The 22,372-nt window shown below is 32.2% G+C and overlaps 2 protein-coding genes across 2 annotated transcripts; one reads left to right on the top strand and one right to left on the bottom strand.

Annotated features, from left to right (window-relative positions):
* Nucleotides 1-6,130: 6,130 nt before the first annotated feature.
* On the top strand, nucleotides 6,131-10,669 carry LOC149898880 (uncharacterized). Its single transcript, XM_090114546.1, has 2 exons — nucleotides 6,131-6,257; nucleotides 9,446-10,669. The coding sequence occupies exons 1-2, from the start codon at nucleotides 6,250-6,252 to the stop codon at nucleotides 10,017-10,019; spliced, it is 582 nt and encodes a 193-aa protein (XP_089970672.1). The 5' UTR covers nucleotides 6,131-6,249; the 3' UTR covers nucleotides 10,020-10,669.
* A 2,045-nt stretch (nucleotides 10,670-12,714) lies between these two features.
* LOC149898879 (uncharacterized) lies at nucleotides 12,715-21,767 on the bottom strand. Its single transcript, XM_090114469.1, has 11 exons — nucleotides 21,445-21,767; nucleotides 20,303-20,439; nucleotides 19,489-19,579; nucleotides 19,118-19,275; nucleotides 18,119-18,572; nucleotides 17,200-17,348; nucleotides 16,168-16,538; nucleotides 15,996-16,045; nucleotides 15,742-15,829; nucleotides 15,091-15,276; nucleotides 12,715-14,270 (listed from the first exon to the last, which is right to left on the bottom strand). The coding sequence occupies exons 1-11, from the start codon at nucleotides 21,477-21,479 to the stop codon at nucleotides 14,229-14,231; spliced, it is 1,761 nt and encodes a 586-aa protein (XP_089970595.1). The 5' UTR covers nucleotides 21,480-21,767; the 3' UTR covers nucleotides 12,715-14,228.
* Between the last annotated feature and the right edge of the window lie 605 nt (nucleotides 21,768-22,372).

The raw sequence follows: 22,372 nt of genomic DNA, 5'->3' as shown, positions 1-22,372 counted from the left end.
ATGAAAGCATATTGTACTTAAATCAATAGGTAATAATAAAAATATATGTAACTTTATCAAAGGTATAAGTGTACAATCATAGAGGAAACATGTCAAAACGGTTCAAATTTTTACAGATTATAAAGCACATTGACTTTTTTTGTGTAGTGTCGCTGTTAACCTAGAAGGGCTTCTACAGCCTAACCGAACTTTTCGAACATGTGTTCCGGGCCTAATGCCTCCTGTGCACAAGCACATAGAGAGACAAACATACATAAATAACGATTCTTTGCTATTTTTTGTTAATTTTCGTACGCATTTAATAAAAATATTCATGGTTAGATTCATGAATATAGTATTATGTGATTATCCTAATCTATACTAATTATTATTAAAAAATAATCATAAATTAAAATATCGCAGAACTAACCCTAGCAATCTTGAAGTGAATCCATTTGTTTCTCAGACCAAGCTTAGTAAAAGCTAAAATTAGATCTAAAACTTGCATTCCATTATTAGCTATTTAAATTACAGGCCTTTACTCGAAAACCCACTTGGAAATAATCTTTTTGAGCTGTAGAGTGTAGTGTGAGTTAGTGCGTAGTAGGTGCCTATATCGAAAAGAATGAATGCATTTTCTTGGGTTCATTATTCTTGTATTTATTTTATTAAAATGTATCGAATCGTCTACGATTAGATTAAATATTTTGTAGCAGTTTTCATTTTGTAAAGTAGTAGGTGAGCGTTGGTACAGGATTTTTGGAAATAAAACAATAAAATTAAAAACTAAATAGTGAGGCTCAATCGACCCGTCAATTTGAATCCGAACACTTCGAGTCTTGGGCAAAAAGGTATATATTACAATTATTGTTTATAATACATATTACAAAAACAAAAAACCGATTTAAATTAATTATAAAAGATTTGTGAGTGTAGAGATTATATGAGTAACATAAATTATTATTGGACAAGACAGGTCTTTTCTATTATTTATGTACCCAATTGACAAAATTTTACATCTTGTATTTCTGTACTACAAATGATGAGTTCAACATTCTTAAATACATAACTATTTGTAGGTACTTATATAATACATATAGTGTAACGTGTGAATTTATTTCACTTAATCTATGTTTGTTTTTTTAAACGGGCTAATCTCAGGAACTACTGGTCCGATTTGAAAAATTCTTTCAAGGAAGGCTATAGGCTTTATATAATCACGCTAAGACCAATAGAAGTGGAGCCATGCGGGTGAAACCGCGGAGCGCAGCTAGTATATGTATAATATATATATATATATATATATATATATATATATATATATATATATATATATATTACCTAACTAATAACCAGGATATTCTGTCATCTGTGTGTGGTGTTTGTATAGTCTTTGGAATTGTAGTAGGAAATGAAAACATTAGTAAATGCGGTCTATTTTTTGAGAATAAATAAACGAAACTTTTTCAATCCTTTTTTTCACCTACCAATATGAATAATTTACAAAACTACATGAAAAACTATAAATTAGAATATGTATTGTTTATTACTAACATCCTCACTAGTCACTTGTCTAGTACAAAAACATGTAGGTATATTGTATAACATTTTATTAACATACTTAAAAAAAATACTTGATCCTTTACAAATATAAAAAAAGAGTTCAATATAACGACTTAGCTTTCGCAAAGCTTGTGCAAAAAGCATGACTCTATCACTTATTTCTGTGTCTAATGTCTATGTTTTGTTTCGTTACTAATTGATTATTTAAATTACTTTATATTCAAAGTTACCAATTAATCAGTTTATCAGTGCCTACATGGTAGATTCTTTGATATTTAATAGGTTTATTTCTTTGCATAAAATTAACAGATAAAAAATGATTAATAACAACATGTCGAGTAGAAATACTAAAAACATTTTAAATTTTTAATCAACGTCGCACCTGCGGTCATTGACCAATTTTCTCCCTGGCCTTGTAACAAATTTATTGGTCAGGATGCCAACAACTGGTATGTATGTAGGTATGTGTATGTTTTTCGTTTCGTTTTAAAACAAGTTGCTTTTATTTGCTGGAAGCTTGTCAAAGGAGCTTACTTAAGCTTAGCTTGTCAGTTATAGGATTATATTTTTAAATCAAGGAGTGTTCAAAATAAGATGTAGGTTCAATGAATTAAAGATCTTCATAATTAATACATGGGTACCACTAGAAGAGAGATATCTGGTCCTTTGGAAGGCTTACGTGGGGAATGGGGATACAGGTCCAACACGCAGAGGCTCTTTCTAAAATTTGAATGTGTTGTGTTGGCAACCTTTTACTATCTGTGGTAACTGGTAGTCCTACATGATACATTACAATATGCATGTAAAGTGAAGAAAGCCTGAGGCCAGAGCAAGTGTGCCATAAATCTCTTAATAAATATAATAGTTACTATAAATCAGAAACCCGTTAAAACTGACGCGAAAATTACAGAATGCATTTGGTATTCAGATAATTTATGGTCTGGAATAACAAATAGGTTTTTTTTTTCTTGTGTGAGCATAGCCGCAGGTTGAAAGTAATCTATATCTATATCATATATATATAACTCAAAGGTGACTGATATAGTCTGACTGATCTATCAACGCACAGCCCAAACCGCACTGTACGTATATCGGGCTGAAATTTGGCATGCAGGTAGATTTCATAACGTAGGCGTCCCCTAAGAAAGGATTTTAGAAAATTCATCCACCAAGGGGATCAAATAGCCAATAGGGGATGAAAGTTTGTACCATGGAAATTTATCTTTTCTACGCAGGCGAAGCTGCGGGCAACAGCTAGCTAGTTATAGATAATTAATGAAGAACTGTATGCATTTATCTATGTATGTAAGTACGTATTACGAACATTTACAACTGGCCAATCACCCCGGTTTCAAATGGAATAAAAAAATAGACAATCCAACAATTTTTTTCTCCAGCTTCATCATTTAAATCCATCTTTAATATAAATTTAATTTTCAATCACACATAATGCAACTCTATGAGTAAAATAATTTTCGAAAAATAATTTTAATTTTTAAAGTGAAACTTTTATTACATCGTCTCAAACTTTCTGATCTGTGTAGCGCATGTCACGTGTATCGCGGCTGCCGAGTAGGTATACCTACCGACCGTCACGCGACATGCGCTACACAAAGCAGTGTTCGGAACCGTTCGAACAGTTTCACTTTTACCGTGGTTTCATAAAACCACACAACTTTTTTTTTTCGAGTTCGACTTTCCAAAACTATGATAACATATCCAACTCACCAAACTATACTTTAATTCTACTCATCTATGTGTGTACGTAAGAATCTACGAAACGCATAGAAATACGGGGAGAGAGAATTAAAATTATAAAGACCTCAAATTCAATAAAAAATATGGCTCTACTAGTTAAATTGTTACACGAATATGTTTTCAAATCATTTGTTATGTATAAAATAAATTAAAATAATAATTATACATGGCAGGAATGGTTATAAATTATAATTATTCTCTAGTTCATAACACAATAAAAAATCCTAAAGATGCACTCAACTGTTAACGAAGTCAAGGATATTTATATACTTTTATAAGATTATACTAAATTTTCATTTTCCGAGATAAGAAATGATTATATCAGTAATTATTGAACTATTGTTTCATTCTTTTGTCCAAATAATTTATTGGAGCGCTAAATAAAAAAGCTGACCACGGCTAAAAGATGGTATATGGTAAATTAATCTAGTGCTTCTAGAAGAAGTCTTCACTACATAGGTACTTACTACTTATGTAGTATAAAACAAAGTCGCTTTCTCTGTCCCTATGTCCCTTTGTATACTTAAATAAAGGATTAGGATGCGGTTTTTTTTGTCAACAATAATTCCGCGGCCCTTCGCCATTCGAATTTCTTCTACTCTTTCTAGTTTTATGTACGTAAGGGGCACCCCACGCCATTTATTGAGATGATTAATAATCATTTCAACTACATCATAAAAATAAAAAAGCCTTTTATTTCCACAACACAACTTTGGATAGTTTTACTATTACATAATATGAACCACTATTTCAATTTATTGATGGAACGCGGCGTCTGTATGGTGAGGAGTCAGTTGTCACAGGTCCGAATCCAGCGTCATGATTAATTTTTTGTGTTTATAATTTTTAAAATGATGTCAATACTTTGAGCTAAGTATATATTTTAATCACGATATTTGTATGTAGGTATTAGCATTCCGTTATTCTTCGATGAACTATCCCGTTTTACTTGGATTAGGCCCAAAATAACTGTTACAGCTTATAAATCTAGAATTGTTTGTAAGGAGAAAGTTAATGCTGAATTTGAACTAATATAATACTGTAAAAATAATATACAGGTATAAAGGAAACGAATAAGAAAAAGTCGTGCCAAATTACTGAATTAGGTGAATAAAATTAATAAAAGTAATTTTATTCACAAATTTCGGCGTACAGTTTAGGGTGCTTTTCCACCAATAATGTGCGAGGATGTGTAGCTACTAGCTTCATTTAGTTTGGAGTTTGAACATTGAGATATACATATGGAGACGACACCACCTACATAACTTATGTTCCACTCAACATAAGCCATATGGCTTTCCTCGCACATTACTGGTGGAAAAAATCTACTCTATTTTTCTATCATAAGTAACCCTTTACAAGGGTCTTTACTTATTAGAAGAGATGGGTAATTTATGAACCTGAAGTTAGATTGCATATTCAGAATATCTCGAAAGTCGACGGGAAGTCCTTATATTATAGAAGATAATAATTAATAATTATTATATTATTCATCATCTCTAATTATTATAATTCTTTAAAGTCTTCACCTATCGCTTATGAAAATGCAAGAAATGCTCACCCTAGAGCAGAAACACATCTTATTTATTAGATTACTAGTTACTACATATTATAATACCTACTAACTATAGTATTAGGTATATTATCTGTGAATAATACCTACTTAATCTTTTTCCTTGACGGAGGTATAGCAGTAGGTATGTAAAAGGTTTTATGCACGAAGGAGACTAGATTTTTTAATACTTAAGTAACTGATATGTATAGATATTACAGATTATTTTAATTCCATCAAAAAATTAAAAATAAAGATGCCTCATTTGTATAATATATGAAATTCAATTAAAATTAGGATTGAGGCACGCAAAAGTTCGTCATATTGTTGTTTACTTCGTACCTAGCCATATGTGCATGAGCACACAAACCACGTAAATAAACCATGTTAGTCAAATAAGTGCTAGTTAAATATGAAAGTTGGATGTTATGAGTTCTTCACAACACTAGACTAAATGAAGAACTCATGTCAGTTTCAACTTACATGCGTATTAAAATATATACTAGCTGCGCTTCGTGGTTTCACCCGCGTGGCTCCGCTCCTGTTGGTCTTAGCGTAATGATATATAGCCTATACTCTATAGTTTTCCTCGATAAATAGGCTATCTAACACCGAAAGAATTTTTCAAATCGGACCAGTAGTTCCTGAGATTAGCGCGTTCAAACAAACAACTTATCAGTTTTATAATATTAAGTAGGTATAGATTTAATGACAAATTGTTAGTGAAATATAATACGATAATGTAAGGTGTTATTATTGACATTGGTGTGTTTCCTACAGTAGGTAACATGATCCTGGCAACCCTGCGACGAGTAAGGACGTGATAACATAATTATAATAATACAAGCTTCATGCCCTGGCTACGCCCGGGTTGACGTGGAATTAAAGCTCTATACCAGTAGGTAACTTACGATTATAGAATAATCTAGATAGTTCTTTAGGAATACACGTACCTATGTATATAAGGAGAGATTTTTTATTGAATAAAAACTTATTATAGGTATATAAAGAAGTCTTAAGTATGAAAAATGAAAAACTCTCGTGTTCTAGTATAGTAGAGTCAATAAATCCCAGATCATATGGCGAGATTTTTAATAATAAAAGTCCTCGAACATAATGAATATTTTTCGTTTTACTAAAATATACATCTATAATGTATTCCTTTCGTAAACAAATAACTAAGCAGCTTAGCAGCCAACCAATACTCAATAGCTGTTTACGCAATTTTTTTTAACGTACGCGTTCTAACGCTGCGTCTAGACAACACATATTATAGTATACTCAGTCGTTGTAGTTCGTGTGGACTCGTCGTTTTCTTATTCGTCTAGGTTTATAAAAGCTGGATTGGCACCCCCGCAAGTTTATTTACGTTTGCGCGCGAAGATAACCAAGTCGCCATGTACCGGTTAGTGTTTTTTTTTTTCAAGTTCATGACCAAGGAACCGGGTTGTGAATATTTAGTGTTTCCTGTGTAAAAATTTAAATTGATTGCGGATTTATTCATTATCTTTTCGTAATTAGATGTGATAAACGGTTAAATAGAATTTGTTACAGATATTTTAATAATTAAATAGGTGAAGAGTGTAAGATGTGTGTTCAAGTTATTTAAAAAATAAGGATATTGTTAATCATGAGTAGAATTTTTTACTTTTTAATATTTTTAATTTTTATTACATCAGGTCAGGTTTTATGACCTTTGATCTTAGTTATTTTTTTTAAACTACTACCTACTGGACATGGGCAAACATTTTATTTAAATGATATGTAAATGCAAATTATGAAAAATAAATATTTCATCTTTATTGTTTTATGATTTTAAGGCGTAGAGCATACTTTTAGTCACTAAGCCTTCAAATAATAATAACGTGCTTTAAAATTTTTAGGTACCTAAGTACCTAAGTAGATTAATATTAAGAAATTTACAAGGAATCTAAATACCTACTAACAAATCTTATTAAAAACTCAGGGTACTAGAGTGTCGTTCTGTGCTTCATGTAATAAAACAGTAATTAAATTGTAAGTAGTTAAAAGTTATAACCGACATTAACAAATTAATAATTACATAAATTTTGTAATTATTATACCTATGCCTTATTTTAAAGTTACGCTATCTCGGAGAGTTCTCCATATCACACTTTAGAAGTTTTTTTTAATACAAGTTTACAATTTCCAAAACATATCTAATATTTAATTATATCTAATTAATGTGCAATTAACTGCGAAACGTGTATAATTAGTAGCGTATGCGTTAAATTAGAATAAAACTCAGTTCCCGTGGCGGCGGCTTTGTTAACAAAACAATGACAATTTTTTCCCAATCTTGTGTTTATCTTACCGGTAGAAGCTATAATATCGTAAAATTATTTAATTATCTATTTAACATACAATTTTTGAATGGCAACTCGCTAACTACCAATGTCAAGGCCGACCAGATAGAAAGCGCGCGAAATATCGCCAAAATATTTACGCGGAATATAACGTAAACAATATTTAAATTAATGATTTATGTTAGACAAATATGCTAATAAGTCATTAATTTTTTAATTAAAATATTATTTCGAAGCTACGATTGGTTTTTCGTTAAAATCTCTCAGTTTAAACGAAAAACCAATCGTAGCTTCGAAATAATAATAATTTTAAAAATTATTATTTTAAGTGAACCTAGATAATTTTCGAAAATAATAATTGTATAACGCAAGCATTTAGGAACAAATATAATGAATGTCAAACATACTTGAAATTATATCACACGGAAAATCTGTAAATATACAAAAGTTATAATCGTTTACTGAATTGCGTGAATTGTTTAATTAAAAAGAAACAAGGCGTAAGAACGCTATTTTTATTGTGTACAATACTATCTAGCGTCTACCATGACATTAAAAATTAATGATTAGGTACATAATTAATATCCTCTTTTGTATAAAGGATGCTTAAAAACGAATTTAAATTACTACCAAATAGTAGGAAAGGTTAGAGCTGCTATTTTTTTGTAATCGATTCGAAACTTTAATTTCAAATTTTACCGATAAATAAAAAAATGTATTTTATCAACTCCATTTTGACCATTTTGAATTTAATGAGTTTTCGATCTGCGTCGTCGATATTGAAATAATAATTAATGTAGAGTTTTAATTGTAATTTATGTAAATCTATTCATATGATGGGTATCGTCTTTCTTTTTCAATTTTGAAACTTAAGACTAGGTAGGTCATTTGGCTGGTGGAAATTTTTTGGATTTAATATATCTTTATTAATTGATGATCTAGAAATTAGTATGCATTTCGTCTACTTTCCACCCAAAGAAACAGTAACCAAAAGCTCGAGATAAAAACTAAATTGAAAGCTTCCAGAAATGCAAATAATAAAGAAGAAAGATGCATATATAAAACCGGCTCTACAATATTTTGAACCAGCTGCGCTTCGCGGTTTCACCCGAGGGCTCTGTTGATCTTAGCGTAATTATAATATAATTACGCTATAACTAGGCTATAAATAATATAATTAGGCTATAAACATATTATGTTTATAGCCTAGCCTTCCTCGACGAATGGGCTATCTAACACCGAAAGAATTTTTCAAATCGGACCAGTAGCCAGTAGTTCCTGAGATTAGCGCGTTCAAACAAACAAACACTTCAGGTTTATAATATTAGAAGGTACACCTATAGATAAATATTTCGATGTCCAGGAATAATAGTTTAATCCAGTGTTGCGTGTTAAAAAAATCGTTTAAAAAGTCGACGTGTAGAAATTTATTGGGTGCACGTACACGCATGATTTCATTCGATTTGTTCATTTCCTTGAGGAAATAACTCTTAACATATTATGCTGAGGTGTTATATGTTGTAACGAATTTTTGAATAACTAACCGTAATGCAGTTTTATTACGAATTTAGGACTAATTATCAATTATACGGATTAATACGGAGTGATGTAATTTCTTACCGCGACTGGCGTTAGCTCAATTAATAACTAAATTATAAATGAATACATAATGCTGTCGGGTAAGAATACATACAGACATCCGTGATTTTTGTCATGATATAAAAATGTTAGCCATGATTCCTAATTATAATAAATAATAATAGAGCATACATATTCGTCAATTATGCAAATTTTCTTCTAATTATGCAAAGATACGCAGACTAAACGTGATAAATTATTATTATTTGCAATAGACTACTAATAATTTTAATTTATGACCATATTTTACAAAAACATTTGGTCACGGCCAATCTAGTACGATATAATATGTACCTAACTACATTTCTCAATGGAAAATGATGGTAGGTAGGTAGGTATAGTCAGAGCCTCAAAGAACGAATCTTTCGACGCAGTATTTATGTGGTTTCGAAAACAATCTGCTGTATTCAAGTTCTTGCGATGAAATGTCTATAGTTTGTGTGTACAGTATTGGGTTGTCTAATTTCCGAAATTTCTTTCGTATTAGTACTACTAATACGAAAGAAATTTCGGAAATTAGACGAATTATAGAGTTGATGTATTCTACTAATTTAGTAGAATACATCAACTCTATAATTCGCTAAATATCATTTATCTTCAATAATAAGTAATCCTTTTATCATTTCAGGTTATTACTCCCTGTGTTTCTGACATTGAACGCTGTGTCGTCAGCGCCTCAGGATGTGACAGAAAACTCCAACGTTACGTATGTGCAAATACAACCACTAGTCACAAACAACACGCAAGACTCGCCCATACAAGAATCCAGAATCGAAAAAATACCGCTCACAATTCCGGGAGCCGTTGCAGTTGCAATCGAAAATAACGTTTCCCGCCAAAACAACATTATCACAACAGAGATCGACCAATCAGAACCGACGACGATTACACCGGAAACAACTACGCGATTTATTCCGGTCAGACGAACAACTACTGAAAAAATTACAAGTCCAACAGAAGTTCCAACTACATTACTGCCTATAAAACCATCTTTTATCAAACCGAAACCGAAATTTGTGTCCAAATTAAGTTATTACAATAAAGCGAGTTCATTTGATGTTATTGCGGCAAAAAATTTAGTTGAACGCGTCGGTAAAAGGAAGTACAAAACTACATGTAGATGTGAGAAAATTTGGAACTGTCCGAAATTACAAATAACTATACCGAGATGTCCAGATGAATATTTTCTATGTTGCTTATAAATAAGAAGTAATTAGATAGAATATACATTTAGGATTTTCCTACAATATAGGTGACATGATTATAAAATAAAATAGTCTCGTCCAACCACTCATAATTAATTAATTTAAAAAAAAAGCTTATAAGGAAAAAGTACTAAGTTCACAGGGTCTTCTAAAGAATATAGCAATATTTTTAATAAAATTACAATTTTTAGTTAATTTGAATATATAAAATCAATTTGTAGCCTATAAAAATTGCCTAATTCTTTTATTTTTACAAATTAACATTTAAAAGCATTTTTATTTACCAATGTTAGCTTTTAAGTCGGTCAATACTGTATACTGTAGAGTGTAGAACCATAGTCAGACTTTTGTTTACATTTCAGTGAATAAATAAGGTTTTCTACAATTCTCGATTTTTTTCAATATTTTATCGCTTGGTAGAGTATGTCATTGGTTTGAATAAGCGACATATTAATTAATTAGATAATATTTTATTAAAATTTACATTTAACTTATAAGGCACATTATTAATGTTAGTAAATCTTTGTGTACTTTTTATTAGGAATACTATTAAGTATTGAGTAGGTACTCTATTATTTATTACGGCAGCTATATGTAATCACTTTATTATGTTATAAAATCTCAATCAAAAGAATTGAGCGATGTTAAACATTTGACCGCCTCCTTGGTACAGTGGTTGACGCGTGAGCGTAGAACCGAGGGGCCCTGGGTTCGATTCCCAGTGGAGACGAAGAAAAAAAAATGTCTCGGTCTGGCAGGACACAGAAGGCTGATCACCTACTTGTCCCTAAAGAAAATCGATCAGTGAAACAGATGTATGAATAATGCATCTGCCCCTTACCCCACTACGGGGACACGGGACTTCACAAACGTTATAGTTATTTAATAATTATTTTCTCGTAACGTAATCGCTCGTTTCTGCAAGTGTTAATAAAAATTTAATAAGTGGGCGCAGTATATCATTTCCACAATTACTTGTATCTACAATATTAGCAATTAATTATTGTAAAAACAAAATCCGATAGTTAGAATAAAGTAAATAATTTGTAAAATTGCGTAATTTTCGTCATAAACAACTTTTTTATCTGTAATTGTAACTGTACATGATTGATATAATTTAAAGTATTTATTTTAATAGTTTATCCTCCTGAACGAATTTATAATCAGCAAAAACCTGCAAAAACCAACGAGGGCTAGTGTACTGCGAATTTATATTATAGTACACTCCCTAGTCTATACTCTATGGTCAACAGATTTTCAAATGAATGGAAGATCGCTTCTTGTTTTCAAAAAATTATTGTCTATGACTATGTATAGAAACGTACATTTTAATTTAATATTGGATGTTTTGATACTTAACCAGGCGAAGCAATATGAGATATGATACAGTTATATAAACATTGCATGATATTGTATAACTTTTGTAAAAACTGTTCCCACCGTGAGTGTCTTTAGTGTTTCATTAATTATGTAAGAATTTATTGGAAGACAACAAACTGTATATAATTAGCTTGAATTAATTATAGACTGATGTTTAAAATTGTTGTTTTATTTGATGCATTTTCTCGTAGCAGTGTTGATCCTATGGGGAGGGAGGATGATAATTGCGAATTCAGGAAAGTAAAAAAGACTGAATTAGAATTCATTATTTTCATATTATATTCACTTGATTGATTATATTCACACTTATGGCTGGTTTACACGTATTAATTTGTTAAGTAGATAAAAAATTTTTTAGTGATTAATTCCCCTCTTTAACCTCTTCTAAAACCTCACTAATAAAAAATTTAAGGACAGATTTTACGACTTCCTCGCGTTGTTGATCGTCCATCCTTAGTTAACTAACGAACTTAATTACTAAATACGTTTGGACAGCTACTTCAATATAAGTCACTTATAATTTAGTTACCTACTTATCACCTTAAGAGGAGGCTCCCTAACATAATTTCTGGCACTGAGAGACCGGTTACGGTATTAGACGCTAACACAGCCGTAATAAAGTTGAATATCGCGTGCGCTCTTTGATCGCGTTCGAGCTCGAAAAGTAAGTCTCAATTCTTATTTCGTTTATTACTAAAGTTATAATTGATCTAGAGAAAAAATATCTTGGGATTCGATAGTAAACTCTATTTTCTTACTGTTAACATTTATTTTAGACATAAAGTCCAAGTAAATCTTTAAAAAAATGTAATAATCCTTAAAAAAGGCATAATTTTTGAATAAAAAATGAATCGAGCGAAAATGTTACAATTACGTAACTGTCTTGTACATCGAAAGAAAAAGACCCAATAAATCATATATGTAGATACTAAAGTTCCATTTTGATTGAGTGTGTGCCTGTTTCAGAATATTAATGCATTATCACATAAAATTTAGGGAGCCTCCCCTTAATAGGTGTAACCATTAATATGTGTGATGACAAGTGAATACAATGTATGTAATGTTTATTGTTTAATCGATAGACGATTAAAACATAGTTGTAGAGTATGCTATTACACCCATATTCAATGTATCTCATATTCCATGGTAGCTTCAATAAATTAAATTTTAATTACAATAAAACAACTTGAAAAAACTTAATTCCTTTATTGGCTCATAAAATAGACATTTAACTAAAACAATTCCATTACACATTTATAAACAAAAAATAGGCATTTAACATTTCTATTTACACAACTAAACAAGCAAAATAAATTCTTATAGCTAAGCATTAAGTGATGCATTAAATTGCATTAACATTAGATTATAGAACGAGAGTAAATATTTAGTATCTGTATTTTTAATCTGTACACAGTATGATATGTTACAATAATTATTAATGGCGCGAAAATCAATGGCGAAAATCAATAATTCAGTATACAGTTTCACACTGATTAATATAATTTATTAGAATACGGTAGTAGAACATTTTTTCCTTGGCACGTAAACATCTATATTATACAGTATTCTTAAATTATTTTTACACAAATAATAACATCTATTTTCTTGTATACAAGGAAGAAAATATAATATGTACGCATTTACAAGTAAATAGGAAGATACATTTTTGAAAAAAAAAAAGAGTAGCTCTTAAGGAAATGTAAGGGTATTAACATTAATTTGTATATAGGAAGAATATATAGATTCGAAAACTAGACATTTAAGATAGAAATTAGTTTTGAGCGTGTTTCCTTCAATATTCTAGTGTAAATTTTTAGTAAACACCTATTCGTCTACATATTTGCATAGAAAAAATATAACAGTCTTTAGAAGAGAGGAATCCTAATGTTATTGTCGTAATATTATCAACAAAAAAAATAAAAATTATTTACTCATATGTGCATTTTGCCCCTTTTGTCTTTAATAAAAACGATCAAATCGTAAAATTATTAATTTATTATTTTATATCTATCAATCGCTATTTTAACGAAATTGTTTTTAATAAGTTGAAATAAAAGAAAAATAATACACAAAGAAGAACACACCAATAGTTTCATTATATAGAAATTCGAGATTTCTTCTCTAATACAAATATAAAAGTTTTTACTGGAACTTTTCAAGAGATTTTTTTGGTCTTAAAATTGTGATGATTATAATATAAGGTTTATTTACAAATAAGCTAACATCAATATGTAAAAACATCCTGCCATCTTTATATTACCTATTTTTCTAGTAGTTGAGTATTTAATTCTTCTTATCCACCATGACTACTTAGAAGGTATACTACATTAAAATATCCTCTGTTGAAATCTCGTTTTAAACGGATCCCACCAAAAATACGGGAAACCGCTTAAGTTATACTTCAAAATTAGGACAATTTAAATTTTGAGCACTAGTATGTTTTGATATGGGCTTCAATTAAATAGTCCCTTAAAATCTAAGTTATATGTATATAGACACAAATTTAATTACTTCTCTTGACTTGATTTTGAATACTACCACTAGAAAGCTGAAACATAGATTTTTTAAGCTTTTTTTTTTCAATGAAGAGCCAAGATAATATTGTCATTAGTTGAGTCTTGAGAAATATAACGACAAAGTCGTGTGTAAGAACTTATAGTACCTATAACAAATAATTTTACACAAAATACACCAAAAAATTTACCCTAAAACCGGCCAATTTCGTACCAGCGAAACATAGAGATTTTTTTATTTAAATATACAGACTAATAATTCGAACACGTGCATTTATAAGTTAAAATAGCTTCAGATTCTGATATGAGGTTTTTAATCAGCGAATAGCAGATTCGATTCTCGGCCACAGCGTTCCTGCAAGAAAAGTTTTAACGAATTATAAAAATAATTAAATTGAACTTGACTTTGATGATCAGGCTGAACGAGCTGAATTATTAATGATTTGGGTACGTTTCTAGCGTCTCATTCCTTCGTCGACTTCAAACAGTTTATGGGGCTTGACATGTGAGTTTATATACGAGTGAGTGAATGAGTATCGACGAAGAAGTAATGAACGAATGAGTGAATGATCTATATTGTACAGGAGTGAACGATAAATAGTGGGAATGACTGAATGAACTGAAGTACAACTGCGTTAATGGCCTGTAATGTAAATAATCAATAGATTGGACTGGTGTATTTCATATTATGCTCATTAATCAAGTGCACAGGTGCAACTTCAACTGCTTCAAGTGCGCAGAACTCACACAGTATGACTAGTTCGACAAGTGAGTTTATAAGCGAATGATTTATTAGAGTAAATGAGTTAAAGATCAGTAGCGTGAATGAATGAAAGAGCTGAATAAGTGATTGAAAAGTATTGTTAATGATTTTGATTTTATTTAATTTGTCTCTGATTTTTTTTTTTCGTGTTGTGTTACTGTAAATGGAAGACACAGGCTCCTGAAAAACAGTTCTTGCTATCTTAGGAGCCTGGGTCGCTCTAATTTGTTAAATGTTTTAAGTGAAATAAATGATTATTTATTTATTATTTATTTATTTAATGAGTGCAAGACGAAGTAGTGTGAATGATGAAGAGTGAATGATAAATAGTGTGAATTACTGAATGAATTGAAGTATAAGTATAGTGTAAATCACTGCAATACAATATTAGATATATGTATAAGTTCCATACCTGATGCTCGCTAATCAAGTACACAGGCAGGGATCTCGCGCAGAACTCGCACGGTATGACCGTTTCGGCTGGCGGGCTCGCACTGCGGGGTGCAGCTTGTGCGATATTACCGCCATATTGGTCGGGGGGGGGACTGGCGCTGCGGGACCGCGGGGGGACACGGGCCAGGTCGGGGCGACAACCCGTCTGCAACACGTAGATGTTGATTTCAAGATTTTCTTATTTATTTATTAATTAAAACATAATTATGTAATTGTTAGTATGACCTTAAAACTATGTAAGTAGTTTTTAAAGAAGAACTGTAAAATGTAGTTCCGGCAATAGGTAACAATACAAAGTATAAATTAAAAAAAAATATACATACTTTCTTCAGCTGCAGTAGATATACAATGATCAAACTCAACTAAACAAACAATTATTCATGCAACAATAACTACTTTAGATGTCTTTAGTTCTACCTTTAACGTAAAATTTAATATTGTTTTTTAGTCGTAATCGCGTGAGAGAAAAAAACATATTTATTTAAAAATAGTATTCAAATAAATTAAATTCACCAAATTCAGTTAATACAATCAAACAAAAAAAATTGAGTCTATAATGTATTATGAACTTTACATAAGAGAAGACAAGATACACAAAACTCAGTGTTACCTCATGCTGCACCAGAACATCTAGAGGCACAGCCTCTCCACAGAACTCGCACGGCAGCCTTACTTCCTCTGGGGACCTGCAGTTGCGGCTGAAATTTTATTAAATTTATAAGTTTTTCATTAGTTAATTGATAATCGTAATAAGCCTAAGAAAATCAATTTTGGTAACAAGAAAGTTAACTTTTAACAGAGAAAGTAGCGTGTGTATTTGATTAACCTGATTTTCAATAAAATAGGAAAAAAATATTCACTCACTTTTGATTCACATCAGCACTGGCATTATTCGCATTATATGGAGCTGTTACCTGAAATAACATTGAGATATAGTAATTAGTTTACACAGTTGACACGTATTTTTATTCATCTTGACATCGATTCATTTCAGTTGAAAGTTTTGAAGTAACAAACCCGAAATTGGTATATTTACCTCATTCAAGTCCCGTCTTAGTACCTTCAGTGACGATTTAATCTGACTGAACCGGTCACCGTTCTTCCTCTGATTTGGCTCCTTCAGTTGCAGTTCATTGAATCTCTCCATAAATTCCTCTGGCGTCATTGGTTTCAAATTCTTGAATTCCTTTTTCCTCCTCTCAACCTCCAAGTCTATTTGCTCTTGTTCGGTATTTGTAGAAGTTCCGCCAGAACCGAGCACGTGGCCGGACGGTATGTCTGGCGCCATCCAGATGCGACCGTTGAGACGATTCTTGTAGCTTTGGTCGTCTATTTCGCGGTTGTGTAGCGCGTCCATCTTTCTAAGTTTCTCTAGTTTCTCGAGCGGAGTCAGGACTGGTGGAAGACCTAAGAGATATCATGGTATATTTTAGAATTTTAAAAACGAAGGAAGGGAATGAATATATGTTTAATTTGTTCAGTACTTATTTGATCAACACAATATTAATGAAAATAACATAAATGGCATAGCATCCTTTGACTTACTCTAGTCTTTAACCAAATATAACTTAATAGAAGTGATATTAAATTTGCACTATCTCGCCACTTACCCATGATAATATCTGCCCATTCAACTCCAATATGCTTCGCTTCTCCCTATAATTAAATTCAAGCAGTGGCTTGTGTTCTGCCACATTTTTTTTTTATTAAAGATAGCCAGGCATTTGACTGCATCCTACCTGATGGTAAGTAGTGATGCAGTCTATGAATGAGCATGCCTGCCTTTTTTTTTTATAGTGGGGAAATCTTCTTAGATACCCCCGGCTCCCGGGGATGGAGTCGTGGTTATGTCGGATTTCTACCGACTAAAACCCCACTCTGTTCCATCGCGCTGCTTTGGACGGAACTGCCGGAACGGTTACGACTTTACCGCGTGTCCCGCACAGGAATGAGCATGCCTGCCTAGAAAGAGCCTATTCACTTTCACCCTGGACAGATCCGGATTATAGGTTTCTGGAAAGACAGATGCATTAGCCACATGCATTGCACCACTCTGTAACCGACTCACCCTTGGCCAAGTTCTCCGCGTTCTTCTCCCGCAATGCACGCTGTTCCTCCTGCTGTCGTTGCAGCGCGCGGTAATAGGGCAGCTCGCGGAGCGGGTCCGCGGGGGGCTTGGGGGCCGGACGCTTCTTTATAGCGCCGCGAGACATTGGCCTTAAATAAAATAAATAAATAAATATTATAGGACATTATTACACAAATCGACCTAGACCCACAGTAAGCTCAATTAAGGCTTGTGTTGTAGGTACTAGGCGACGATAAATATAATATTTAATAAATACATATATAGATAACACCCAGACCCAAGAACAAATAATTGAGTTCATCACACAAATATCTGCCCTGACCGGGGATCGAACCCGGGACCGTCGGCTCAGTAGGCAGTTATTTTACCACTGCGCCAACCGCGTCGTCAAAATGAATTAATTTTACTAAAGAAACGCAAATTATAGTGAGGAGAGAATGAATGAAAGACTTATTTAACTTTGCAAGAGATTAAAAAAGACGTGTGTCACTCGGGGACTGCCGCGGTAAAGCTATTGCATGCTATGCCTTCAAGCCACACCTCCGCGCCCGTCCCCGTGGGGAGCGTGACGTTTTTTTTTCGTTATGGAATTTCTGGATTCGGTCCCCGCGCTCAAGGCCCGCGATGGAAGCTATGCAAAAGCTTAAAAAAAGTCTTAACTGTAATACTGACATAATAATTGTTTCAATTTAAATAATAAGATGATAACGATAACATAAATAAGCATTTTATGTATTATTATGATGGTGTCATAACAATTTTATTTATTGGACACACAATAGAACCAGAAAAGCGAGCGAACATAGAAGCGAGTTTATGCCTAAATTACAAACAAATCATGCTACCAAAACAACTAAGAAGGTACTCAATATCTATAGTGAATAAAGAAAAAACTGACATATTCTTATTAACTTTGTTCGTAGGCGCCACATTGGTATTGATCTGTGGCTGATCATTCGTTCTCTTCGGTCTTGGTACAGCACCGTTAGAACTAGATGCTCTCGGCTCTACATTTGTTTCTTTTATTTGATTCACTGTTCTTTGTTTAACTTCATTCACAGGTCTATGATTCATTTCATTCACTGGTCTATTTTTATTTTCATTCACAATTCTTTGAATCATTTCATTCACTTGTCTTTGTTTATTTTCGTTCACAGGTCTTTGAATCATTTCATTCACTGGTCTCTGATTCTTGGTCCCATTGGAAGATGTACTGGGTTGAAAGTAACGTATCTCGGTCGGTCTCGGTACATTAATGTCTTTAATAATGTCCGGCTTCTTGATCCCGTTCGCTGGTTTCGCCCAGTCGTTGAAAATCTTGTTGGGCTTGTCCTTTCTGAAGGGTGGCGGATCTGGAAGATAAAATGTTTTGTTAAAATAAAATTTAGTATTTTGTGGTGGATTCATTTAGATAGTGATGAACATCAATTCAAATTCCAAATTCCATTTTTTTTTAATTCTAAATTTGTTTATTTTTCATATTCATCGTCATAAATCGACATCGGTTTGTACAGAGCCGAAATTTTTTTTTACCCTTATCCAGAGTTAAAATGCCATTTAGACTTAGGGCCGATTTTTCAATCCTTGGTTAAAACTTATTTGTCGAATAACGTATTAAACTACCATTTTAAAAATGTATTCTTTGGCCGTATTTGACAGTTTACGGGTGAAATTTTAATATTATCGTGTAATACTTTATTGGGTGGATAAGTTTTATCCAAGTATTGAAAAATCGGCTCTTAAAAGAATATTGTTTCAGTACGGTTCAGAGCAGTATATATTCAGCTTGAGTTGGCATGACACTTAACCTACTTTTTACCCAGTTATCTAACTATTATTATACCATACCACCTTTCATCCTAGTTCTCCCGTGGAAGTTCCACCAAGGATCACTTACCATCATCCAGCCTCAAGAAGCCATGGTTGGAATCCAGATGCAGTTGCCTGTATCTCATCATGACCCATTCACCACACTGCTCGCACTGTTCTGTGCGCGCGCCGCAGTAGCGCTCGTGTGCGGGGAGTTCGCCCCGACGGAGCTCCAGGGTACAATACCTATACAAAATAAAAAATATGTATACCACATATATATTTTTTTAATGATCTAAAGGTAGCCAATTGCACAGTACAAATGCATAAGTAAAATTGAAATTCACATAAAAAATTTACGATAATTTTCTGATGACACAATTTGAAACTAAGGTTGCAACAATTTATTACATTTTTTAAATTCATAAACTCATAACTATGTGTGTGCATGGCTCTTACTTGCAAGTCTGCATGGTGTGTGCGCACGAGTCCCTAATGTGGTCCTCCAAGTCCGTCCCGCAGACGCTCTCGCCGCATTGTTTGCACGGCACTAGAGGCATAATATAAAATAAATAAATAAATACATATTAATTACATTTCCCGCAGCCGGAGGCCCCAAAAGAAACTCAGATATACTTAGAAACTACATTTAATGACTAAAGTGAGACTTTTACACCCATGTCTGCACGATGCAGACCGGAGTTAAAGAATGAATTTATACATTTTAATAATTATAAAGACGTAAGCTTGGATGCTAACTCAGGGAAATCGGACCAACATTCTATTCCCGTGCGAACGGCGTATTCATCAGTTTCGTATGAAGGCAGGGCCGTAACTTATTTCAACACAATCAGATCCCATACTAACTTTCGCTTGTGTAAGAATACAGGCATAATAAATGAATCATAATTTAAAATACTTTTTTTAACTTTAGTTTATAATTTAAAATATAATATTTCTAGGCCTAGGTCGAAAATGTTTGAAAATCTTCAAGAAAAGGATATTTTGTTCTTTTTGTAATGTTTTTTAAATATTTTGTTACTATTTATTGCATGGCTGGAATGTGTTTAATCCTGTCTTTTGGAATATGTATTTATTTCAAAACATTACAAAACATAACACATTCCTGGGAAATGTATAATACAGTATATACATCACATATATATATGCAATAAATAAGATGATTTATATGTGTGAAAAAATGGTCAGTAACTCTGATATTATCGCACATTCAATTATCGTGCATATAGATAATATTCCCTAAAATACATACACAATTTATGCATCTTCTCATGATGTTCCTGCAGCTCCGCGTGAGGGAATGGCTCCTTGCACACAGGACACATCCGGATGTTTCTAGCACAGTGGATGGTGTGGATCGTGAAGTTGTCTGCCGGGATGTCCCGCTTGCTGTGCGAGAAATTAATAATAGTAAATTTATGGAACTAACTGTTTACCCTTACTGTCTGGCTGTTTTTTGTTAGTTTAAAGACATAAATACAACAAAAAAATCATAAAAATTAATTTTTATGAGATATTACTTTTTGAGGAAAATTTCCTCATTTAAAAAAAAATATATTGTGGAAAGAACATAACTTTTTATATTGTTAAGTATAAAGTTAATCAACTAAAGAAAGTGTGACATAGTAAAAATTCAATGTATATTGTATTGTTGCATGTGAACTATGTCCCTTGCTAATAACACTAGTGTTGGTCTGAAGTATTAATCTATCAGAAAGTTTTATGGCATGACACTTGTTTTGCTCATAATTTTTTATAAATTCAGATTTAGATGTTTCTTATTTCATACACAGTATACCATTTATTAAATTTCTTATGAGAGAAACTGAACAATAAAGTCCACATTTCAAAAAGCAAAAGCGATACACCTCTTTACCTATATAAAAAGTCAAAACATTGTTCTTATTGATTTAATTTGTTATATATTTTTTTATAAAACATTATTTTATGCTGTATAAATAAGTTTATTGATTAAAATATTTATATAATTCAACAGTACAAAGGTACTTGCCTTGGAATTACAGATTTGGCAACAGATCTTAATCCCAAATGTATGCAATTATCAAATTGTTGCATAAATACAAATTTTCCTGTAAAACTGTAGATATTTCTAGTCTATTATATTTACCGTTACAGTACGAAGCAGGGCTTATAATGGAATGACGGTAGTTAGAAAAATCGAACGAACAATTTACGGGAAATCATTTCACAATAAAAAACAACGCAAGAAATCACCGGTTATTACTTCAAATTCGGTTAAAAGGTAAACAACCGAGTAAACGTCCAACACATGTAAGATTTGCTCCAATTGTCCAAAAATAAACTAACAACGTAGGATTACCAAAATAGAAATTATATTGACACAACATCAGCTACCTTTGTGACCAAACTTACCAGTTCTCGCACGTCTTCGTCTCGACCTCGTCCATTTTCCCAGAGGATTTACGATAAATTAAATAATATTACGGGATATGAACTTCCACCGTATTTAAAAAGGAAGCCAGTTTATATGTGGGTAGTATAACTACAAACTAAGACTACCAAGCACTCAATATCTGTTACTGTTTGACCTTATCACTTCATGGAACACTTTGTATGGTTGTAATTGTTTATGAAAATTATTACTTTTGTTTATAATTCAGTAAATCCCCGTTTATAATAATAGAGCAATTGTTTTGTGTACCTAGCTAGATGACATTAGAAGAAATCAGCTGAAGTATTGAGCTGTCAAACGTCACATTTCGATTGAAATTGTATCGAATTTAATATTGGACGCGTTCTTTATACTATTATGTACAACTTAAATAAATACAAGTAATGCGGTCTAGTATTTACATTAATTTAAACATAACAACTATATTTTTAGCCTTCTAGCGGTTCGCCCGTGGTGCATGTTTACGTTTTCTCTCCAAGAGAACCATCCTCGTACTCCAAGGAATATTATATAAAAAAATGAACGAAATCGGTTCAGCCTGTCCTCGAGATTTTAGCTATAAATTTAGCGTTTCATTTTTATATTATAGAAATATAGAGGACCTTGTCAGTCACAGATTATGTAGCTTTCACTTGGTAAAAGATTTTTTTAATTGTCTCAGTGTGGTCTCAACTCTCAGTACTCAGTAGGTACTTCAGTAGATCCAGAAATTAATAATTATAGCGCTTGTAATATCAGATTCATGATATAAATTATTTTCATCAATTATACTAAAATGTTACTAGTCATTAAAATCATTTTAGTGTTGCTTTAAATTTTAATTATTTTATAATCGAAAAAAGGCAAAAGTAAATTGAAAGTTTTTTATTTACATTAATTCGTCTTCAG

Source organism: Colias eurytheme, chromosome 21, assembly GCF_061535395.1.
Source record: "Colias eurytheme isolate Ceu_HAF_F1 chromosome 21, ilColEury1 Martin Lab GWU primary, whole genome shotgun sequence".
NCBI lineage: Eukaryota > Metazoa > Arthropoda > Insecta > Lepidoptera > Pieridae > Colias > Colias eurytheme.
The sequence above is the reverse complement of the archived record's forward strand: the minus strand, read 5'-3'. Positions and strand labels throughout refer to the sequence as shown.

What these genes read in the sequence shown, in the direction of transcription:
- LOC149898879 (XM_090114469.1), bottom strand. Translation starts at nt 21,479, where the DNA reads ATGGACGAGGTCGAGACGAAGACGTGCGAGAACTG. An exon ending in AACAAAGTTAATAAGAATAT is followed by an intron (nt 17,349 to 18,118) that starts GTCAGTTTTTTC and finishes ATTTTATTTAAG; the next exon opens with GCCAATGTCTCGCGGCGCTA. An exon ending in ACTTGATTAGCGAGCATCAG is followed by an intron (nt 14,271 to 15,090) that starts GTATGGAACTTA and finishes CTTTTCTTGCAG; the next exon opens with GAACGCTGTGGCCGAGAATC.